The 22,347-nt window shown below is 35.6% G+C and overlaps 1 protein-coding gene across 7 annotated transcripts in view; it reads right to left on the bottom strand.

Moving 5' to 3' along the window:
• The window catches only part of MYO16 (myosin XVI), a 773,187-nt gene that overhangs the window by 375,092 nt on the left and 375,748 nt on the right, over positions 1-22,347 (bottom strand). For all 7 annotated transcript variants that reach the window (XM_054249238.2, XM_017970444.5, XM_078347436.1 and 4 more), the window contains exons 8-9: positions 11,840-11,915; positions 8,996-9,149 (exon numbers count right to left, since the gene is read on the bottom strand). In XM_054249238.2, the coding sequence (XP_054105213.2) occupies positions 8,996-9,149; positions 11,840-11,915 (230 nt within the window). The remainder of the gene's footprint in view (positions 1-8,995; positions 9,150-11,839; positions 11,916-22,347) is intronic.

Here is a 22,347-nt window from a genome sequence, read left to right as displayed (position 1 = left end):
GCCTCCCAGGTTCAAGTGATTCTCCTGCTTCAGCCTCTCAAGTAGCTGGCACTACACACACGGGCAACCACATCGAGCTTTTTTTTTTTTTAAGTAGAGATGGGGTTTCACCACGAAACTCTGAGGCCAGGCTGGTCTCAAATTCCTGTCCTCAAGTGATCCACCCACCTTGGCATCCCAAAGTGCTGGGATTACAGGTATAAGCCACCATGCCTGGTCTTTCCCTATTTTTTCTATAATTTGAGTGAACTATCTACAAAATGTTTTATTAATTATACGACATTTAACATGATAGTCTTCTGTTCTAAACATGCTACATGTATTAATTTTTTCATTTTCACAACAAGATTATAAAGCGTTCATTATTTTACAATGTGTATTTGTTTTATAAATGATTAAACTGAGGGGCAGAGGACAAGAACTTGCTGTGGACACACAGCAGGTGCGACTGGAGCTAAAGTTTGAATCTGTTGGTTCTAAGCTGCAGAGCCTATGTGCTTAACCAACAGTCTGCATCTACTCTCACATCTATGAAAATATTTTCTGTATTTATTTTTCTTCGTATATCAATCATCTTTTTTTTCTTCTTTATCAGAGAGTTTTATAAACTAAAGAGAGGGTTTTCATATATCAAAGGTTTTGAGTAAAGGGTGATAAATAAAAGAGTAATTAGATTGGTCAAGGTACAAACAGGGAAGACAGTTTATGAAATACAAAAAAAATCACCAATTATAAAGATGTCTGTAGAATAAATACTTTCCTTCAGAAGAAGTATTGAGTTTACTTAAATAGCTAAAATATTCATTTCATATCTCAAATCTAATTGCACTGATACTAGCAGACTCCAGGAGAGCTGTGGTTGGAAAAAAGATGGGCTCAAGATTATGGAGACATCATTCTAAATCAGATTTTGCCTCAAGTTGGCTACACCTGAACTTTTAAGGTCTTTGAAATCTCTGGGTCACAGCTTCACCTTTGCAAAATGCATGAGTTAAACGAGGTGATATCTAAGTGTGCATCAAACCCTACAGTTTTGTATTGTTAATAAATAATCTCTCCTCATGTAACTTTTCACCTGCATCTCTAAAAATAAGTCACGAACTCACTCAATTATATCATAGGTAATATAATATAGGATATGCCACTAACAATAATCACAAATAAATAGTTACAAATAGTCTCTGTACTAGTCCGTTTGCACACTACTCTAAGGACATACTTGAGACTGGGTATTTATAAAGAAAAGAGGTTTAATTTGCTCACAGTTCTGCACGGCTGGGGAGGCCTCAATAAACTTACAATCAAGGCAGAAGGCAGATGCTTATAAAACCATCAAATGCTTATAAAACCACCAGATGCTTATAAAACCATCAAAGCTCACGAGAGTCACTCACCATCATTAAAAACAGCATGGGGAAGACCACCTCCATGATTCACTTACTTCCCACTGAAACCCTCCCACCACATGTGGGGACTGTGGACACTACAATTCAAGATGATATCTGAGTGGTGACATGGGCAAACTGTATCATTCCACCTCTGGTCCCTCCCAAATCTCATGTCCTCACATTTCAAACATCATGCCTTTCAAACAGTCCCCCAAAGTCTTAACTCGTTCCAGCATTAACGCAAAAGTTCAAGTCCACAATCTCATCTGAGACAAGGCAACTCCCTACGGTAAAACTCAAAGCAAGTTAGTTGCATCCTAGACACACTGGGGGTATAGGCACTGGGTAACTAACCCCATTCCAAATGGGAGAAATTGGCCAAAACAAAGGGGTACAGGACACATGGAAGTCCAAAATACAATAGGGCAGTCATTAAACATTTAAGTTCCAGAATGATTCTCCTTTGACTCCATGTCTCACATCCAGGTTATGCTGATGCAAGAGGTGGGCTTCCATGGGCTTGGAAAGCTCTGTTCTTGTGGCTTTGCAGGGTACGCAGTCCCCCACCCCCATGCTGCTTTCACAGGCTGGCACTGAGCATCTGCAGCTTCTCTAGGAATATGGTGCAAGCTTTCAGTGTTATCTGCTATTCTGAGGTCTGGAAAAAGGTGGCCCACTTCTCAGAGCTCCATTAGGCAGTGCCCAAGTAGGGACTCTGTGCAGGGCTCCAACCCCACATTTCCCTTCTGCACTGCCCTAGCAGGGATTCTTCAATGAGGGCTCTGCCCTTGCAGTAACTTCTGCCTGGATATCCAGATGTTTCCATACATCCCTGAAATCTAGATGGAGTTTCCCAAACCTCAATTCTTGACTTCGAGCACCCACAGGCCCAACAACACATGTATTCCACTAAGGCTTGGGGCTTGCACCCTCTGAAGCAAGGCCTGAGCTGTACTTTGGCCCCTTTGAGCCACAGCTAAGGCTAAATTTCCTGGGGTGCAGGACATCAAGTGCCTCAGAAACACACAGCAGGGGGACCCTGGGCTGAGTCCACAAAACCATTTTTGCCTCCCAGGCTTCCTGGACTGTGATGGAAAGGGCCATTGTGAAGGTCTCTGACATGCTCTGACACATTTTCCCCATTGTTTTGAGAATTAACATTAGGTTCCTTGTTACTTACAAAAATTTCTGCAGCAGGCTTGAATTTATCCCCGGAAAACGGGTTTTTCTTTTCTATTGTGTCATCACACTACAAAGTTTCCAAAATTTATGCTCTGTTTCCTTTTGAACCCTTTGCTGCTTAGAAATTTATTCTGCTAGATACACTAATTAATCTCTCTCAAGTTCCACAGACCTCTAGGGCAGTGGCAAAGTGCTGCCAATCTCTTTACTAAAGCATAGCGAGTGTCACCTATGCTCCAGTTCCCAACAAGTGCTTCATCTCCATCTCAGACCACTTCAACCTGGACTTCATCATCCATATCACTATCACTATTTTTATCAAAGCTATTTAACAAGTCTCTTGGAAGTTCCAAACTTTCCCACACCTTTCTGTCTTCTTCTGAGCCCTTCAAACTCTTCCAGCCTCTGCCTGTTACCTGGTTCCAAAGTTGCTTCCATACTTTTGGGTACCTTTACAGCAGCACTCCACCCCAATACATATTTACTGTATTAGTCTGTTCTCACGCTGCTACAAGGACATACCTGAGACTGGATAATTTATAAAGGAAAGAGGTTTAATTGATTCACAGTTCCACGTGGCTGAGGAGGCCTCAGGAAACTTGCAATCATGGCTGAAGGCATCTCTTCACAAGGTGACAGGAGAGAGAATGAGTCAGCAGGGGGAATGCCAGATGCTTATAAAACCATCAGATCTTGTGAGAACTTACACACCATCAAGAGAACAGCAAGGGGGAAATCACCCTCATGATTTGATTACCTCCCTCCAGGTCCCTCCAAGGACACGTGGGGATTATGGAAACTAGTAATTCAAGAGGAGAATTGGATGTGGACACAGCTAAACCATATCACTCCCTTATTCATATAAGAAAAAAAAGCAATTCTAAGTAAAACTAATTTTTTTTTTTTTTTTTGCCAATCAGTTTGAGCTTATGAGGTTGCTCAGGTTAGCCTTGAACTGATGACCTCGCCTTCGCAAGCGCCATGACCTCCGGCGGGAGCCACTTTGGACCCCAGTAAAACTATTTTTAAAGGCAACATATTAATTAGTCATGCACTTATTTTCTATAAGAAACGTGCAAATTGTACACCTAGGCTGATGGCATACAATATTTTAAATTTCCATCAAATAATTGTTTAGGTTTCTCTCTTTCTTTTAATAAAAAACATTTTATCTATAATCATCTATAATTAATAATAGCATTCAGACAATTTAACTTCAATATATTTAAATTTTTACTTGCTATGCATTTGTAGAATTTAAGGACACATATATTAAAATGCTATTTGTTAAAAAAGGAAGTAATTTTAAATTAATCATTAGTATTTTCTTAATATTCATTAAATGTTTATTGATTTGCAAAGTATTTATCAGATTATGTTTTAAAATAGGATGTGATTTTATATCTATATATATATCTCATTTTATATATATAGTGAGAAGGTGAATATATACAGGAATTATATATATATATATATATAATTTTTCCTTTTGCCCTTTAAATGTTTCATATTTATATATCTTTATTTATATAAAATGAAACATATAAAGGGCAAAAGGAAAAATTCCACGTTACCAGCAGTTTCATCCAAAAGGTGGAGTAGTGACCAAGGCCTTAACCTTCTCCTCTCAGCTAAACTTCGGAGTATCTTTAGTCCTTTGAACTTCCTTTTCTTGAGCACTAACTTTAGAAAACTGAACCGGAAATTTTTTCTCTGCCCCTTTGAGATGTGTATCTTCTCTCAGCCTCTGGCCAGTTTTACAAACCAGGAATGTCTTTATGACCTGGGAGTCCCTTTGAAATCTAAACAGGGAAGAACATAGCCCACTATTTCCCAGTTTTTGTGGCGCACCGGAGCCTAACTTTGATGAAGGACAATTAGCAAATGCCTATGGCTTAATCACCTTGGCCAAACTCCTTCCTAAAGTCCTAGAGTACTTTTCTGCTAGTTCACCCGAGTACTTAGAAACTCTCCCACTTTTGTTTAGTAGAGTTGGGTTCAATCATTCTCCCTTATTGTAATAGTTTTAAGTAAAGTCTTTCTTTCCTATGTAACAACTCTGGTGTAATTTTTCTTCAAAGTAAATGAGTAATTTTTTCATGCTTCTGTATGTTTTTTGCACTCTCCAAATTTTCTTCAACAAGAAATTCTTATTCTGTTTATTAAAAAGAAATTACTAGCAATAGAAGTTTATCTGGTGAGACAAAAAAGAAATGAGATAGTATATTTTCTACTGGTAAAACAAATCCCATAAACATTTAAAAAAAGAAAATCAGTATCATCCAAGAGTTGCTTAGATTAATACAGTAGAGACAGATTTAATGCTGACTGTGAAAAGAAAGAGATGAGAATATATCAGCAGACAACCAATTTCTGAACTCTATTGGATTTCTGCCAGACTTACTTATTTTGACAAACATAAAAGTAGCTTCATGCAGGAAAAATGTGCCTATAGGAAACAGGATTTTCTTCTGAAAATGGAAACAGGAATGTAATAAAATGAAACTAACAAAGGCAACAATTATTGCCCATTATAACTAAAGCAATTTTAGAAAACCATAGAGATGAAATACAATTGAATACATTGAGATACATGAAGCCAACAAAAACAACAAAACAAAACAAAAACAGATGTAAAGATACAACCTATGTGACTTGGTTATTTTTGTGCTTTAAATAATTGATGGAATGGACAGTTCCCAACATTACTCTGAGAAACATAGCTACAATTGTTCACTGTAGAAAACTGAATTAAATTTTTATTTTGTTCTGCCTCTATAAAATAAGATAAAGATCCAATGGTTAATATTAAATGAAAGAGCTCTTGGAGAGATTTGAATTAATTGCTGTATATTTGGTCCTTCCAAAAATTTATTTTTGTAAGACCTTTTTTTTTTTTTTTTTTTTTTTTTTTTTACAATTTAAAGACCATTATGGTAAAACATTACCTGTGTCTAAAAAGCAAATAAAACTTTTAATGTGGCACATGGCTGAACTGGTGTTTGTATTTTTTTAAGACATATTAATCTCAACAGCTCTCAAAAGATATATGCAGAAAAAGTTTAATAGCTCATTTAGGGGAAAATCTGTATAATTCAGTAGTTTTATTGATATATCAAGTAAGATTCTGAAAGTTTCAAGTGTTAAATTTGCTAGAAATTTCCCCGAATGTATCATTCTGGCTTTGGTGTTATAGCTAAGAAACCATTGCCTCAGCTAAGGTCAGAAAGATATATACTTTTTAAAGAGAGTTTCATAGTTTCATCTCTTATATTAGGTCAATGACCCATCTTGGGTGAATTTTTATGTATGGTGTAAAGTACGGTCCAACTGATTATTTTGCATGTGAATATCTAGTTGTCTCAGTACTGTTTATTGTAAAAGGCCATTCTTTCCCATAGAATCATTTTGGCATTCTTTGACAAAAATCAGTTGTCCCATACATGTAAAAGGTTTTCTTTTTGAATTCTCAGCTCTATTCCATTGATATATTTCTATCCTATGCCAGTATCAAAATGTCTTAATTACTATAGATTTTAAGTAAGTTTTAAAATAGAGTTGTGTGAGTTCTCCAACTTTGTTCTTTTTTACATAATTTTTTTTAGGTATTCTGGGTCCTTGAATTGTTACGTGATTTAAAAAATTGGCCTATCAATTTTTGCAAAAAGTCATCTGGTATTTTTATAGAGATTGTGTTAACAAGATTAAGTCTTCCAAACCATAAATATAATATTTCGTTCCATATATTTAAGCTCTTTAATTTCTTTTAGTTATATTTTGTAGTTTCCAGTGTAAAAGTCTGCACTTCTTTTTGTAAATTTTCTTGTAAGCATTTTGGTTTTTTAATTGTTGTTGTAAATTAAATTGCTTTAATCTTTCCTTTTTTCCCACCATACTGGGTAAGCAGGTTTTTAATTTCATTTTTGAATTATGAATTACGGTGTATAGAAATACAGATGGTTTCTGTGTCTTGATCATGCATATTACCAAACTCCTGAACTATATTCTTAGTTCAAATATAATTATTTAAAAATTCCTTAGAATGTTCTATATACAGGATTATGTCATCTGCACATAGAGATAGTTTTACTTCTTCCTTTACAGTTTGGATGCGTTTTTATTCATTCATTGATTCATTGATTTTCTTGTCCAGTTGTTTGAGTTAAAACCACCCATACAATGTTACAGATTTGGTGACAGAAGACACTCTTCTTGCCTTTGTCCTCATCTTAAGCGGAAAGTGATCAGTCACCCCGGAGGAAGACCTTAGCTCTGTTTTTGTTTTTTTATTTTTTGGAACTTATTCTTTACCAGGTTGAAAAAGTTTCCTCCCATTTCTAGTTTATTTACTTTTGTTCTCATAAAAGAGCATTGGGCTTTGTCAAAGGCTTCTTCTGTGTATATTGAGATAACCGTGTAATTTTGTTCCTTATTATATTAACATGCTATATAACATTTTCTGATTTCTGCATGTGCAGCCTGCTTTCTTGTCATAAATCTCACAAAGACATATTGTGCAATCCTTTTTATATGTGTCCAAACTTGGTTTGCTGGTGTTTTATTTAGGTGTCTTAAAGTTATATTCATAAGGTTGTTGTTTTCTTTTTGTCTGACACTTTCAATTTATTTTTTGTGTCAGGGTAATTCTGACCTGATAGAATGAGTCAGGAACAATTCTCTGCTCTTCTATTTTTGAAAGCGTTTGTGCTGGATTGGCGTTAATTCTTTAAACATTTGGAAGAATTCAGCCTAAAGCCATCTGGTCATTAGCTTTTCTTTGTGAGAAGTTTTTGATTACTAATTCAATCTCTTACTTGCTGTAGGTTTATTCAAATGTTCTCTTTTTTGTTGTGTTAGTTTTGTTTGTGTTTTCTAGGAATTCATCAATTTCATCTAGGTTATCTAATATTTTGGCATACAACTGCTCATAGTATTTTCTTTTAACTATTTTTGTTTTTGTAAATCCAGGAATAATGTTCCTCTTTCATGTCTGATTTTAGTAAAAGAATGTTCCAGGTGCAATTCAAAAGAATATGTATTCCACTATTGCTGGAGGAAGGTGCTCTAAATGTGTCTGTTAGATCTGGTTGGTTTATAGTGTTATTTAAGTCTCCTCTTCCCTGTTCATCTTTTCCCTGTTTGTCGTATTTGTTTTTGAAAGTTGGGCATCAACTTATTTAACTATTCAAACTAAAATATTAGCCGTAAGGCAAAGCTCTTTCTAGTAACCACAACACTACTTCTGAAGAATATGAATATATAAATTCATAGAGATCTGTTTTAGAAGTTTGCATTAGAATATCCAGATTTTCATATATTTGCTTTTTGCTCGTTTCACCAGGGTTATTTCTATGGTTTTTAAATGAATTTTTATATCATGGTAAAACCCTTCATAAAGCTTTCCATGTTTCTCTCACTCCTTTTAATGCATATTTTAGCAGGAGCACTCTGGAGGTAACAAGCTATCCAGTGTTCAATAATTTCTTTTTCCATAATTTTATGGGTACTAACCATTTTTTATACTATTGCTCTGGTTACCCACTTTACTTACCTGATTGCTGCTATTGGAGGTCTTTAAATTTGGGACGAACTTTAAAACAAAGTCCCACAGACTACACGCAATGTTATTTATTCATAGAGATGTATTTATTTATTTAGATACTCACAGTTCATCTCTACTTGACAATGTTTGCTATCTGTTTTGTTATATATTCCAAGTACCAGTCAGTAGATTCTGAATAAATATATTTTAAAATGAAAAAATATGTAAGTATACCTAAGTTATACGCATAACACCTGTGTTTATATATCCATACTATAAATACATGCTGGTAAAGAGAAACTCTGGAAACATACGCATCATTTTATGAGTTAAATGAACACTGATTCTTCAGTAAATTTAACATTAATTCAAATGTGAGCTGTTATTTGTCATTCTTATTAGTCACACTTTCTGTCACTTTTTCTGACTTGAAAATGATATCGATCCATTTGCTATTTTCAATGCAACAGGGAAGTTATTTTTAGGAGATAACATATACAACAATAAATAATTGGTTTTACGCTTATGAGAGAAAAAACGTATATCAGTATTTTCTATTTCAGGAAAGTTAGTCATTATGATAATCACTTGAAACCTCATTATTAGTTTAGCAAAAATTTTAGAATGTGTTTAAGATAGTATTTGGTCTCCTGGCACATGAAATTCATTTAGTAACTGATACAGTAACACTGTTTTTAAATCAGATAGTTTTTATAAAATTATGTTTAACTCATCACTGTAAACAAGTATTCTTTGGTACATATGTTGATAAACCATTTTAATTGTTATAATTCTTTTTGCTAAGATTCAGAGTTAATATTCGCTCTAAAATAACCAACAAGTAGAGCACATGTCAAATGAGAATAAGCAGGAAGACACTTACAGCTTACTCGACAACACGGGCAGATCATGGACAATCTCTTCATAGGGTTCTTCTTGTGCTAAGGTAGAAGCAGATAAAGGCTCTTTCATTTTTTCTTCCCAGGCAATTTCGGCTTTCAGCAGCATTTCCTCGATAAACTCAGATGCAGCAATATCTACCAGAAAAAAATTTAAAAATCAGAAAAATGATGAGTGGTGAGAGCATATACATATATTTACTTTCAATAATTCCAATATGCTTAAAATGCTAAAAATGTATCAATGTATGAATCAAAACAAAAAACATTAAAAATGCATGGCTGGATAAAATTGAAGTATTGCCATTTTAAAAGACTGTTCTGTTTTACGTCGGTGACATATTTAATTACAAATGAAATAAAATATGAAAATAGTATACACTGGATGGTGACGTGTAAAACAAAAATCATTGCGTGGCCAAGTTTGAACAAACTTCATGTCATTTCATTCTCAGTAACATCTGTCCTACATCTTGGTGAATATTAACCAAAATTACAGAAATAACTACACTTTCCCATCGACTGGGTTATAAAGCATGTACTGGCATTCTATAAACAGTCTACTAAACAGGTAGATGTACAAATACTCAGTGCTATTATTTAAACAAGGGGTCTGCCCTCTAGCCGTGATATTTTTACCTTTATCTATTGCAAATACAAATAAATACATTTCCTTACAAATCACACATAAACAGTGACATCGGAACATGTTTGGGCAGCAATATAGATATGTATCAATCAAGTTTACAATAACAACAATTATGGCATAGACACTGATATAGATCATGAGGGAAAAAAAACACCATTCATATCAGTTAAGGATCTACTGGATGCAGCCGCTTGTTGCCAGTGGTTAGGACCAGATTGCGTGATCAGCTATGTCTATAAATTACAGTTATATGGCTTTCTGGGCTGGTCACAGAAATGTAGCTGTCACAAGAAGATATTTATGTAAAGATTTTATCATTATTTGCCTCAGATTAAATTATGCACATGTTAAAAAAAAGTAGGGGAGTGCTCAGCTTTCTTACTTTGCAAGATAAAGTTTCTGTCCCACCTAACAAACTGTTTTTTCCCAACGCAAATTTTCTTCTGGATCCATTCAAAATTCAAGAAACATAAAATAACAGTAATATACTATGGTACTGATCACGACCTTCATTTGCTCAGTTATAATATGGGTTTCTGGTTTACTGTTCTCTGCTCCATTCTTGTATCGGGTTTTACCTACTTTTATCTTGCTCACTGGATTATTGGTACATCTGCTTTAGCTGAAACCTCTCACTGCATTATAACGCTTTGCTTTTTGCATGTGATAAAAGTCTTTTTATTCAGTTAGCAAATATTTCCTGAGGATCTATTATCGGCCCAGCACTGTGTCTCGTGTTGCCAAAAGACCTTGAATAAAGTACCAGGTTGCTGGTCAGCTTTGCATGACCAATATGGAAAAAGCTGCCTGTGAGAGTCCTCATGCACTGTGCTGAGGTGACCAGTGCTGAGTCTGGACCAGAAGTTCATTCATTGCCTCCATTCCTAAGATTGTCATCTCCCACGCCTGGATATCTGTTTGAAATGACACTGACCTACATGGGGAAAGTCTGCCATGGGGGTCCAAGTAGTCAAAAGTCAGTCATATCTTCCCATGTCTGGGAAATAAGCCAGGAATATGAGCTTGAAAAATGTGAGCTACTGTTAGAACCAGATTAGAGTTAACAGATGTTGTAACTTGTATTCATAATAAATACATTTTTAATAAGAAAAAAACCTACAAATTTTATTTGTTCTTTTGATACTTATATTTATCATACTAACATAATTAATGTTAAAATTACTAGACTATAAGTAATATTAGCTTGGTTCTCAAGTTTGTGACTTTTAAGCTGTCTTAAATGTCTGTTTGGTAAATCCTCAGTTTACTCTAGCAGAGAAAATTAAGTAATAAACATTAAACAATGATACTTACTTCCAATAAATAATAACAAATAGAGAAAAATCCCTTCTTCTGGCTTTAGCTAGAGATTTATTAGAAACTCATACTTCTGAAAATATATCAAATGACAAATCTTAAAAGTAAAGTATATTTAAGGAAGTAGAGGTGTGGCAAGAGAAAAAATAGATTTATTAACATATTCAGATCAATTACTGTCTTCACAATTTTCATATTATGGTATTACATATGCTAGGTTTTTCTCTTCGTTATTCAGAATTCTTTTTACTATTGCAGAAATAATTATGAGTAGTAACACTGTGTTAAGAGTTACAAAATTAATGTAGCATCCATTTATTAAATAAGCATATAAATATACAAAATGACAGTGACTAAAATAATTTTAGAAATCTTCAAAAAGATATTTATTAAAAATTAATAATATTAAGTCAAGATTTTCAAAGTTTTAAATTTGCATGAGAATGTCAGCCTCTCTATATGTCTTGTAGTTTAAATATCTGCACATATGATAATGCTATTATTTTTCAAAAATACCCTAATGGATAAGCATGCTTTTGGCAGGGTGAGAAACTAGCTAAGTAACGGTAAAAACATATTTTAAAGTAAGTTACACTGAATGAATCACTACCTGAAGTTTTAAAACATGAAAGGCAAAATACAACGAAGTACAACAGCAAAGTGTAGATTAAACTGTGAATAGCCTCCTGTAATAGAGCCATGCATAGGCGATTATTAATTGTGCTTGAACTGGGCCGGTTGTTACACAGCTTCACAGGTGTGTCCAGCCCCCACTTTGTAGCTGTGCTAAAGAGGATGGACAACTCTGACATGAAAGGAAGAAAATGGTACCTGCTCAATGGCCAGGATGCTCCCAACCTACCTGATGGCTTCTCCTCATTACAGTTCACAAGGTGTGGGTTTGCCTGATGCATCAAAAGAAGTTTCACCAGGTTGGTCTGCAATATTAAAGATAATTGAAATGGGAAACACCATGCCAGATGCTAAGGATTCATTGGTAAGTCATACACTGTGACTGCTCTTGAGAGCACTAGCAGCTGGAATGAGACAGTATCAGCATTCCCACTCAGAATTCCTTCCTGTCCCCGTTCCCAGTGCTTTTTGTAAAAATGTCAGATATTCAAACTATTTCAGCCCTTTCTGAATTCAGAGAAAAAACTATCTATCCAATATGGATGTAATCACTGAAAAGGACTTTATAACTTTCAGGTTTGTATGTATTTGGTAGAACGAGAAACAAGTCAAATAATAGTAAATAAATATTTATATACATATACTTTTTCACGACTCAGAAATATATATATATATATTTAATTGTACTTTAGGTTCTGGGGTACATGTGCAGATCATGCAGGATTGTTGCATAGGTATGTACGTGGCAATGTGGTTTGCTGCCTCCATCTCCCTGTCACCTATATCTGGCATTTCTCCCTATGTTATCCCTCCCCAACTTCCCCACCTCCTGCTATCTCTCCCCTAGCCCCCTGCAAGAATCCCCAGTGTGTGATGCTCCCCTCCCTGTGCCCATGTGTTCTCATTGTTCAACACCGCCTATGAGTGAGAATATGTGGTGTTTGATTTTCTGTTCTTGTTCTTGTGACACTTTGCTGAGAATGATGGTTTCCAGATTCATCCATGTCCCTACAAAGGACACAAATGCTTCATTTTTTATGGGTGCATAGTATTCCATGGTGTATATGTGCCACATTTTCCTTGTCCAGTCTATTATTGATGGGCATTTGGGTTGGTTCCAGGTCTTTGCTATTGTAAACAGTGCCACTATGAACATACATGTGTGCATGTGTCTTTATAATGGAAGTAAGTTACACTGAATGGATCACTACCTGGAAAGTTTAAAACGTGAAAGGCAAAATACAACATAGTACAACAGTACAGTATTGATTCTATGCCATAATGCATCCTGAAAGTCCATAATCTATATTCCTTATATGAGGAATTATATGGAATAGTGTGTTTTGTTCTGTTTTAATCAAACAATTCATTGAAGTCTAACTTGTTGATATTGTTCCTCTCTGACAGCCGTATGGGCAGTATCAACCTAAAGTCACATTGCACCATTAGAAAAATGCTATCTCAAGCTATAAGACTTAAGTGACTTCAGAAATTAAGTATTTTTTTAAAAATGCTATAATATGTCACACATATAAAGGGTATATATAATGTACATGTGCTACTGAAAAAGCAATAATAAAATAAATTTCAGCATACCCAAATTTTAAAAATATGTACTCAACATATTTAAAAATGATATCTGTGTGTGTTTCTCCCACAAACCATGCCTCTATGTCCTAGAGTTGGCTAAGATCATGACTTTTCGGATAACCATTAGTATCTTCTCTATATGCTTAGCACATATATATGGAAGTATCCCTAAGCAACATATTGCTTAATCTGTTTGTGACATTTATAGAAATGAAATCACAGTATACGGATTCTTCCGTGTCCTGTTTTCATGGCTTACCATTGCATTTTTGAGTCATCAGAGTTGATGGGTTTAACCAAGTTTTGTTCTTTTTCTCGGCTGCATAGAATTGTATCATACAAATATATCACAATTGATTCACCTTTCTCCCAGTGAATATTCAAGCCATTTGCAGTCATTTATTTGTTTTTACAAATAATGTTACCATAAGTATTCTCATTTATGTCTTTTGGTGCACACATACAAGACTTTCTTTAGGATATAACTTCAAAATGACATCGCTGGGGTATTAGTTTGGATATCGTCAAAGTAACCAGGTAGTGCCAATATACTTTTTTCCAAGAGATTGCTCAGATTTACAATTCTGCTTCTATCAAGGATTTATACTGTTCTACGTTCTACTTACTAATTTTATTATCAGGCATTTACTTGTTGTTAAATTATTGGGTGTAAAAGAATAGATCATTGTGGTTTAACCATGCATTGCTTTGAAAATGAGGATCTACTATAGCTAGAGGACTCTCTTGGATTTCTTTTTGGTATGATTTTATATAATACTTTTTAAAGTTATTACTTTCTAGAGATTTGCCATTTTTGCCTAAGTTTTCAAATGCACTGGCATGATACTGTTGGTTATATCTTCTTATTGTGATTTTTCTTTTATTGTCTATTTAATAGTTGTGCTGTTTGTGCACTTCCGTTTCCATCTGCATGCACACTATCAGTCCTTTTGTGCATGTCCTCTCTATCTTTCTGACCAATACTTCCAAAATCTTTACAAGAACCAGTTTGAGGCACTGTTGATCCTTTCTATGGTATTTTTAACAGTTCAATCACTTTGGCCTCTATCTGTTTTATAACCTCATTTACGCATTCTGTGTTTATTTTATTAATCTCTCTCTCTCTCTCTCTCTTTTCTTTTTGAGATGAAGTCTCGCTCTGCCACCCAGGTTAGAGTGCAGTGGCACCATCTCCGCTTACTACAACTGCAACTTCCTTCTCCCGGGTTCAAGCAATTCTTGTGCCTCAGCCTCCGGAGGCTGGGACTACCAGCATGCACTACCACACACAGAAAACTTTCATATTTTAACAGGATTTCATCATGTTTACCAGGCTGGTCTTGGACTCCTGACGTCAAGTAATCTGCCTGACTCAGCCTCTCAAAGTGCTGAAATTACAGGCATGAGCCAGAGCCTGGCCTATTTTATGAATCTCTTATAAACTTCGTAAGTTGCAATATTATTTTTCAAACTTGCCTTTTACAATATAAACCTCTAAGGTTGCTATGCAACCTCTAAAGCTGTAAATTTTCATCAAATGAAAATTACCTCCACTTTTTTTTTTTTTTTTGAGATGGAGTTTTGCTCTTATTACCCAGACTGGAGTGCAATGGCATGATCTTGGCTCACCGCAACCTCCGCCTCCTGGGTTCAGGCAATTCTCCTGCCTCAGCGTCCCAAGTAGTTGGGATTACAGGTACGCGCCACCATGCCCAGCTAATTTTTTGTATCTTTAGTAGAGACGGGGTTTCACCATGTTGACCAGGATAAGCTCCTGCTGCTCAACCTCCACTTTCTTTTCAGCTCACATAGGGATAGAGACAATGTAATTTTTTTATGATTCTGTTCCAAATGTTTTTAAAGTCATTGTATGTCTTATTTGACTTACAGAGAACAGTAAGTTCTGAAACAAAGTGTGTTTCTGTAATACAAAGTAGCTCATCCTCAACTGATAAATGTTTGTAGATACCATTTTTTCCTAGGCAAGAGGAGCCAAAACAACGGAAGTGAAATCATAAAATTAAAAGACCTCAACTGTGTTGTGCTCGAAACTGAAGCCATCTTAGCTGTATTTCTACAAATACTCTTTTTTTTTAAACAGTGAAGTAATTTAAAGGCAATGAAATGGACAATAATAAGTGCACAGTTATAACAATTTGGGCAAATGTGTGTACCTCTGTAATCAGCACCACAAATAAGCTACAGAACATTTCTCATCACCGGCACTTACCGCTGACCCTCTGTGGTCAATCTTCATCCCATACTGGAAACTATAGTGTGATTTACAGCACCCCACATTAGGTTTGTCTATTCTTAAACTTCATATAAATAGAACACAGAAATACATACGTTTGAGCAACATAATGTTCTTAAGATTCGTCCATGTTTGTGCATGCATTGACACTTTCACTCTTCATTGTTGAGTTGTAATCCAAGGTGTAACTACACTACAACAGGTTCATCTTTTTCTTCTTAATTGAGAGTTGAGACTTTTGTTTCCTGCTCTTCAAATGAAAATGTAGATTTTTCATTTTTCTCCTTTGAACATTCTAAAGTAGAATTCTGGGTAATCTGCTAAATGTATATTTAACTTTATAAGAAATTGCCAGAAAAGTTTACCAAGTGGTTTTAATATTTTTTATCCTCGCTGGCAATTTTGCCACATCCTCTCCAATACTTGATATTGTCACAGTAAAACAGTTTCAGCCACTGAAGTAGTATCCCAGTGTCGGGGAATTTACATTTTCCTGATGACTAGTGATATTGAACACTCTCATGTGCTTAATGACCATCTTTTGTGAAGCAGCTATTCAAGAATTTCTTGTCCATTTATTACTGGATTGTTTACCTCTTTACTATTAGCCTCTGTGCATTGGTATGTGATCTAGATGCATTTTTCAGGTGTATGTATTACAGATATTCCCTCCCAGGCTACGGCTTGCCTAGTCATGTTCGTTAAAATGCCTTTGGATGAGCAGAAAAACATTTCTACTTCTTTTACTTTTGTTTAGTATGATATCTCTACCTATTTTTATCTACTCAAAGTTCATGATAATATTATACTATGGTTTGTTCTGAAAGCTTTATAATTTTCACTTTTATATTTATGGTCCATTTCAAGTGAGTTCTTGTGAATGCCATGGAAAGGCCTGTGTGGTCCAGCACCATTTATTTTTCAGCAACATTTGTTGAGAAGACCATGCTTTCTTATTGAATTGCCTTGAGATCCTCATAGGAATTCAACTGGCTCATCACGTTCATTTGTAGATGCTGTTTTTATGTTTCATTGATATATTGTTCTATCCTTACCATATTACCTAACAACTTTATGAGTATAGATTTACAGCAAGTTTTGAAATCTTGCAAGTGAAAGACTTATAGAATCTTGAAAAAAAGTCTGTGTCTTACCCTGTACTTTGCATTCCATGTACATTTTAGAATGAATTTTTCAATTGCTGTAAGAAAAGACTGCTAGGATTTCGATTGGGAGTGCCTTAATAGGTAGCTACTATATTCATTTTCTATGGCTGCCATAACAAATCACCACAAGGTTCATGGCTTTAACAATAAAAATGGATACTGTCTTACAATTCCGTAGGTCAGCAGTCTGACACAGGTATCACTGGGCTGACGCCAGGGTTCTGGTAGCTCTGTGTTCCCTTCTGGTTCTAAGGGAGAATATGTTTCTGGCTTTTCCAGTTTTGAGGTCACCCACATTCCTTGGTTAATGGTCCCTCCTCTTCCACCATCTTCAAATCAGCAAGATTGTATGTCTCTGGCCATTTTCCGACAGTCACACCCCAGTCTGTCTCTCAGCCAAGAACAAGTCTCTGTTTCTAAGGGCCCATGTGATTACACTGGGCCCATCTAGAGAATCCAGGAAAGCCTTTCCAGCTTATGAGCCTTAGGTTAGTCACAATGCAAAGTTCTTTATTTAGCCTTGTAACATATTGACAGTTTCTGGGGATTAGGGCATGAATGTCGCTTGGGGCCACTATTCTGCCTTCCCAGATACCTTAACAATATTCAGTGTCTCAATGACAACTGAGTGTCAATGAGTGTGGCTTACCTCTTTATTTGCATAGGTCTCCAATCATCCCTGCAATGTTCTGTAGTGATAAGTGTACAAATATTTCACATCATTTGTTAAACGTATGACAACCTATGTTATAATTCTAACCCTACTGTAAAAAAAAAAATACCTTGGTAAATTCATTTAATGGTTCTAATTTTAAAAAGTTTTTTGGAGATTCTTTGGTACTTTTATTATCCTTTCTCCTTTCCTAACCTTGCCTTTCATTTTCATTTCCTGCATTATTTGACTTGTTAGAATGACAGGGGTTTCTTCAGTCTGAGGTGGGGTTCATTTGTTTGTTTGCCTGATTGCTTGCTTTTGTAATACTTTCTGTGGCATTTTTCATTCATGCTGAGCTTTTTGCCCAAGCATTCTAAGAGATTTCCCCAAATAATTATGGCTTTTGCCAGTGTTCTCGCTATAAAATTAATTAGGTTTCCAATGGTATGCCCTATTGCTAGATTTCTTACAAGCCCATTCAAAATTAGTGTTTGGTTTTGCAGAACACAAATTATTTCAGTAGTACTTATTCATGTTACAGCAGGGTGCTTATATTTAGAAATTATTTTGATTTCCAAATATATAGTTTGCTAAAGAAAGAGAGGCTATCTTTACATCTGAACGATAAAATATATGTTGTACATTCCCAGGACATTAAAATAGTTGCAAGAATTAGTTTTGCTTTATATTAAAGATTTGAGACATTTTCTTCCTTTTATGTCACATTTCAGAAATGAAGGAAGGAAGGAAAGAAAAAAGAAAAGGAAAGAACAAAAACTAGAAGATGAGTAAGGTAAGGAAAAATGAATACAGAAGGAAGGGAAAGAAAAATTCAGAAAGAAAGAAAACAAAAGTAAAAAATTAGTTAAGATTGACTTTGTTTTCCATAAATTTGAAAGAGTGGCGATAATGCTAAAGGTTTTATATCTTTGCAAAAATGTCAGCGTATCAGAGAGTCTAATAATTATGTTGCATTTTTAAATTGAACTTGTTCTTTATAGAACTCCAAACAAAATCATGTGCAATATCCCAGAAAACTGTTCTCTACAACTCCAACTGCAGAAGGCATTTAAGTCAGAAAAGTGAACATCTTCTACAAGAAAATCTTTAACAATAAAAATAATTCAATTTTATTTCAGGCCTGTAAAATAAACATTCATGTGTGGAATAAGGAAGTTTCTCCTACTTGGGGAATTCCTTTCTTTTCGTTAAGTTGGTATTTTCCATGTGCTTCCAATTAGAAATCAGTGAGGCACTTCACAGAACTGAATTAAGCAGGCCAGTACTCATTCCTTACTCTACTCTGGAACATCTGTCTTAACCTCACAGAAAACTTCATGTAACTCACTTGAAATATGACCAGGTAGAGTGTGCTGTTCAATTGCAACTCATCTCCACTGTTAAAAGACTTTCATAATCAGCAAAGCTATCAGAGGTTAAGGTGACTACAACTGAGAGAGAGAGAGAGAGAGAGAGAGAGAGAGAGAGAGAGAGAGAGAGAGAGAGAGAGAGAAAGGAGTGTGTCTGTATAAAAGGAAACATTGAGTGGCTAACAGAGAATGTTTTTAAGCTGAAATCTGAATTCATGTAAATTGCTGGATATAGACTTTACTCATTCTTCAGACAATTGTATTTCAACGAGGCTAAATTAATCAAAATTAATTTCTTGATTGTCACAGTATCTCTTTAAAAAGTTAAAATATAGCAATGAGCATTTGGAGCCAGCACTCATTCATTCCTAGTTCAAAAGCTCAAAAAAGATTGATTTAATTTAATAAAGGGGAAATTATAATGTTACAGTCTCTCAGAAACTCAGCACTTGTATACCCCACTTGAATTACATATACCTATGCTCAATGGTGCATACTCTACATTGTAATGTGTAAATATGTCTAATTCTGAGAACCATGTGAAGTATTTTGGATATAATATTTTTAAAAGTCCAGTACATTACTACTTTTAATGATTCAACTATGATTTCTCATTAACCAAATGGTTCTGCCCTCATACCACAAAACAAATACTTTCTAATCACTGCAGTTTCAATGTAACTGTCCATGTATTTCTTTTCTGAAACACTCCTCTTTTGTTTCTGTTCAGCAAACCACATAGTCCTCCTCTGCCTGTGTCCACCTCTCCTGAATCTCCTTTTATGGTACTTTGCTTTTATGCAGTTGTCTCAGTCTTATTTGTGCAGCCATAACAGAATATCTGAGACTGGGTAATTTATAATGAACAGAAATGTATTTGCTCACAGTTCTGGAGGCTGGGAAGTCAGAATTGAAGTGCCAGCAGGCCTTAGTCTCTCTGCTTTCAAGGTGCCCCATTAAATGTTGCACCCTACAGAGGAGAGGATTATTATATCCTCACATGGCAGAAAAGCAGAAGAAAGAACCACTCCCTCAATTTCCTTTTATAGTTCTGTTAATCCTTTCATGAGGGTTTCGACCTAAACACCTCTCATTAGGCCTCACCTCCTAATTTTGCTTCACCAGGGATTAACTTTGCAACACGAATTTTGGGGGCATACATAGAAGCCATTAAATACAGAGTTGCTCACAATATATTGCCCTTGGTTGAAATCCCTTTCATGTGTGCATGATGTCTTTGAGTAATCCATCCCAAATTATCTCCAGTGCTACCAGAGCCCTTGCATGTGCCCAGGTTTCTCTTGGAAATCTCCATGAGGATTTCCTGCAAGAACCAGTCTCAGAGATGTGCCCACCCATCTACCCTTCACACATGTATTCAGTGATCCATTGACAAAGGCAAGTATGTATTACATTAGGGCATTTATTGATTCTCTCATTAAATAAACAGGAACTTAGCCAGTACTCTGTGTTGACTCCTGTCTGGGATGCCGTGATATTTTTATAAGCCAAACAAATGTTCCTACACTCAGTTCTTACAGACTAAAAGCTGATACAGGTGAATGAACCGACAACTACAGCATGTTGCAGTAAGGCTGTGTTTATGGTACAGGATATACAGAGTGCCCATACATAGACAGAAGAGGAACCGTCATATGCAAATTCAAAGCATTAGGAAAGACAGCCAGTGAAGTGACATCTCCATGTAGCCATGCAAGGTAACATTTAACAATTTCAGAAAGAGCAAAGAATAGGCTATGTGTGGTGGTGAATTCTAGAAATGGAGATACATACAGTATAGCTTTACCCTCAGATAGGGTGGGGTGAGGCAGGAGAAATAAAATGCAAGACTTAACCAGGAGCTCTCACATGTGGGGACTTATAAATGGTGCTAAGGAATAAGTATTTTATTTCAACAGCAATGGAAAGGACACTGTGTTGAAACAGTCTGATTATGTCTGCAATGTAGAATGACTGTAGCCTCACTGGTAAGAGTGGGGGAGAGGGGTAGAAACCTGCTAAAGGCTGATGGTTTAACCCAGATGTAGAGAAGTGAGTGCCCTGGGTGAGGGGAGAGGCAGTGAAGAGGCACAGATGGATTTGTGGTGATTACAGCCTAAATATCTCAACACAATCCACTGGGTAGGAGTTTTTAGGCTCTGTGTTTTGTTAGCCATTGAGAGAGGAGGGAGAGGTAGGAAAATGGCAAAGGACTAGTTTTGTGGTGAATAAATGATGAAACAGACGAGCAACAAATGGGAATGGGAAAGAGAAGATGATTTTCTTTTTAAACAGGTAGTGTTAGAGGACAGAAAGATAGAGACAACCCCTGGGCAGTAGTATACATCGATGTAGAATTTGGGAGAGTGTGGGGGTTCAGTCAAGATGATTGGAAAGATTGTACAATTACAGACAATATAGTCTGGGAAGACAGAGAGGTCTGCACAGTTTCAGTAGAAGTTTTGGCTGAAGGCAATCTAATACCCTTTACCTTTATTTGAAAAAGAAAAGCAAAAAACTAGGGAATGTGGGAGAGTTTATCTAAATAACTTATTTACTCACATGATCCTAAAACTAACCTTTAGTCTTTGATGGGTCAGCTGGCTCTCTCCAGAGGAGCAGGGAGGGCAAGCAGATTTATAACCCTCAAGTGGTGTTTGCTCTAGGCCTCAGAACCTGGCCTTTAATCATTATCCATAAGTGTGTTGACTCAGAGCCTGTTATTAAATCTATACTAAATAAATGCCTAGAGTACCAGCTGATCGGGGCCATGCTGCTACCTCTCTCCGTAGTGTCTGTGAGTGGCCAAGGACCTCCAGCCCACACTTTCATTGGATATTTGCGTTTGAGTAGATTTGTTCATCCACCACTAGGTTGGGGGTCTGTGGGTCAGACCCCAACAGGAGAGAAACAGAGAGGAGGCTTTGGTAGCTATGAGCATGTAGACAGGATTTGAAGCTGAGCGCATGAGAATATAACATCAAAAAGAGACAGGAGCCTAGGATGGAGCATGGACTTTACTGATACTGCATGGTCGGAGGGGTAGGGGCATAACCAGACTGTATAGTTTCTCCAGTGAAAAGAAGAAATATATTAAAAAAATAAAAGCTCTGAATATATCTTAATTTTTATATACTTGGGTAAAAATGTATTTCATAATACAAATGGCTTTGTAACTATTAAGATGTGTGAGTTATATCACATAAAATATTTTGGGAAATAAAAATATTTAGATTCCAGCATTTGTACAAATATTTTCTTAACTTTTGGTGTAGAATTGCCAATTCAATTTTAAATACTAAATACAGTAAATACATGCAAGACTAGAATGAAATTTTACTTTATGTACAACTCATGACAAAGTTGTAAAATCAAAAGACTTATCACTCATATAATTTATTCCGTTCCTAATTTTTGACAAGATCAAGCTTCTGTTTTTCACTGCAAAAGTTAACATATTTATAAAAGGCAGTTTTAAAATACATATATCATCCCACTATAAATGTAAATAATAAATACAGTTATAGATTGTGAGCAACCTTCTCCATAAAGGTATTTACATTTGTAAGGTCTTTATAAGAGTGAAATTACTGTGAATGTCTCTAAAAATGCCATTAGTCTCTCTAATGTTCACATTTCTCAAGTTTTTTCTCTGAACACAGAAACAATATATTTACAGCAAATTTCTTCAGAGAGCATTAT

This window comes from Callithrix jacchus, chromosome 1 (assembly GCF_049354715.1).
Source record: "Callithrix jacchus isolate 240 chromosome 1, calJac240_pri, whole genome shotgun sequence".
Taxonomy (NCBI): Eukaryota; Metazoa; Chordata; class Mammalia; order Primates; family Cebidae; genus Callithrix; species Callithrix jacchus.
This window is presented reverse-complemented; position numbering and strand designations above follow the sequence as displayed.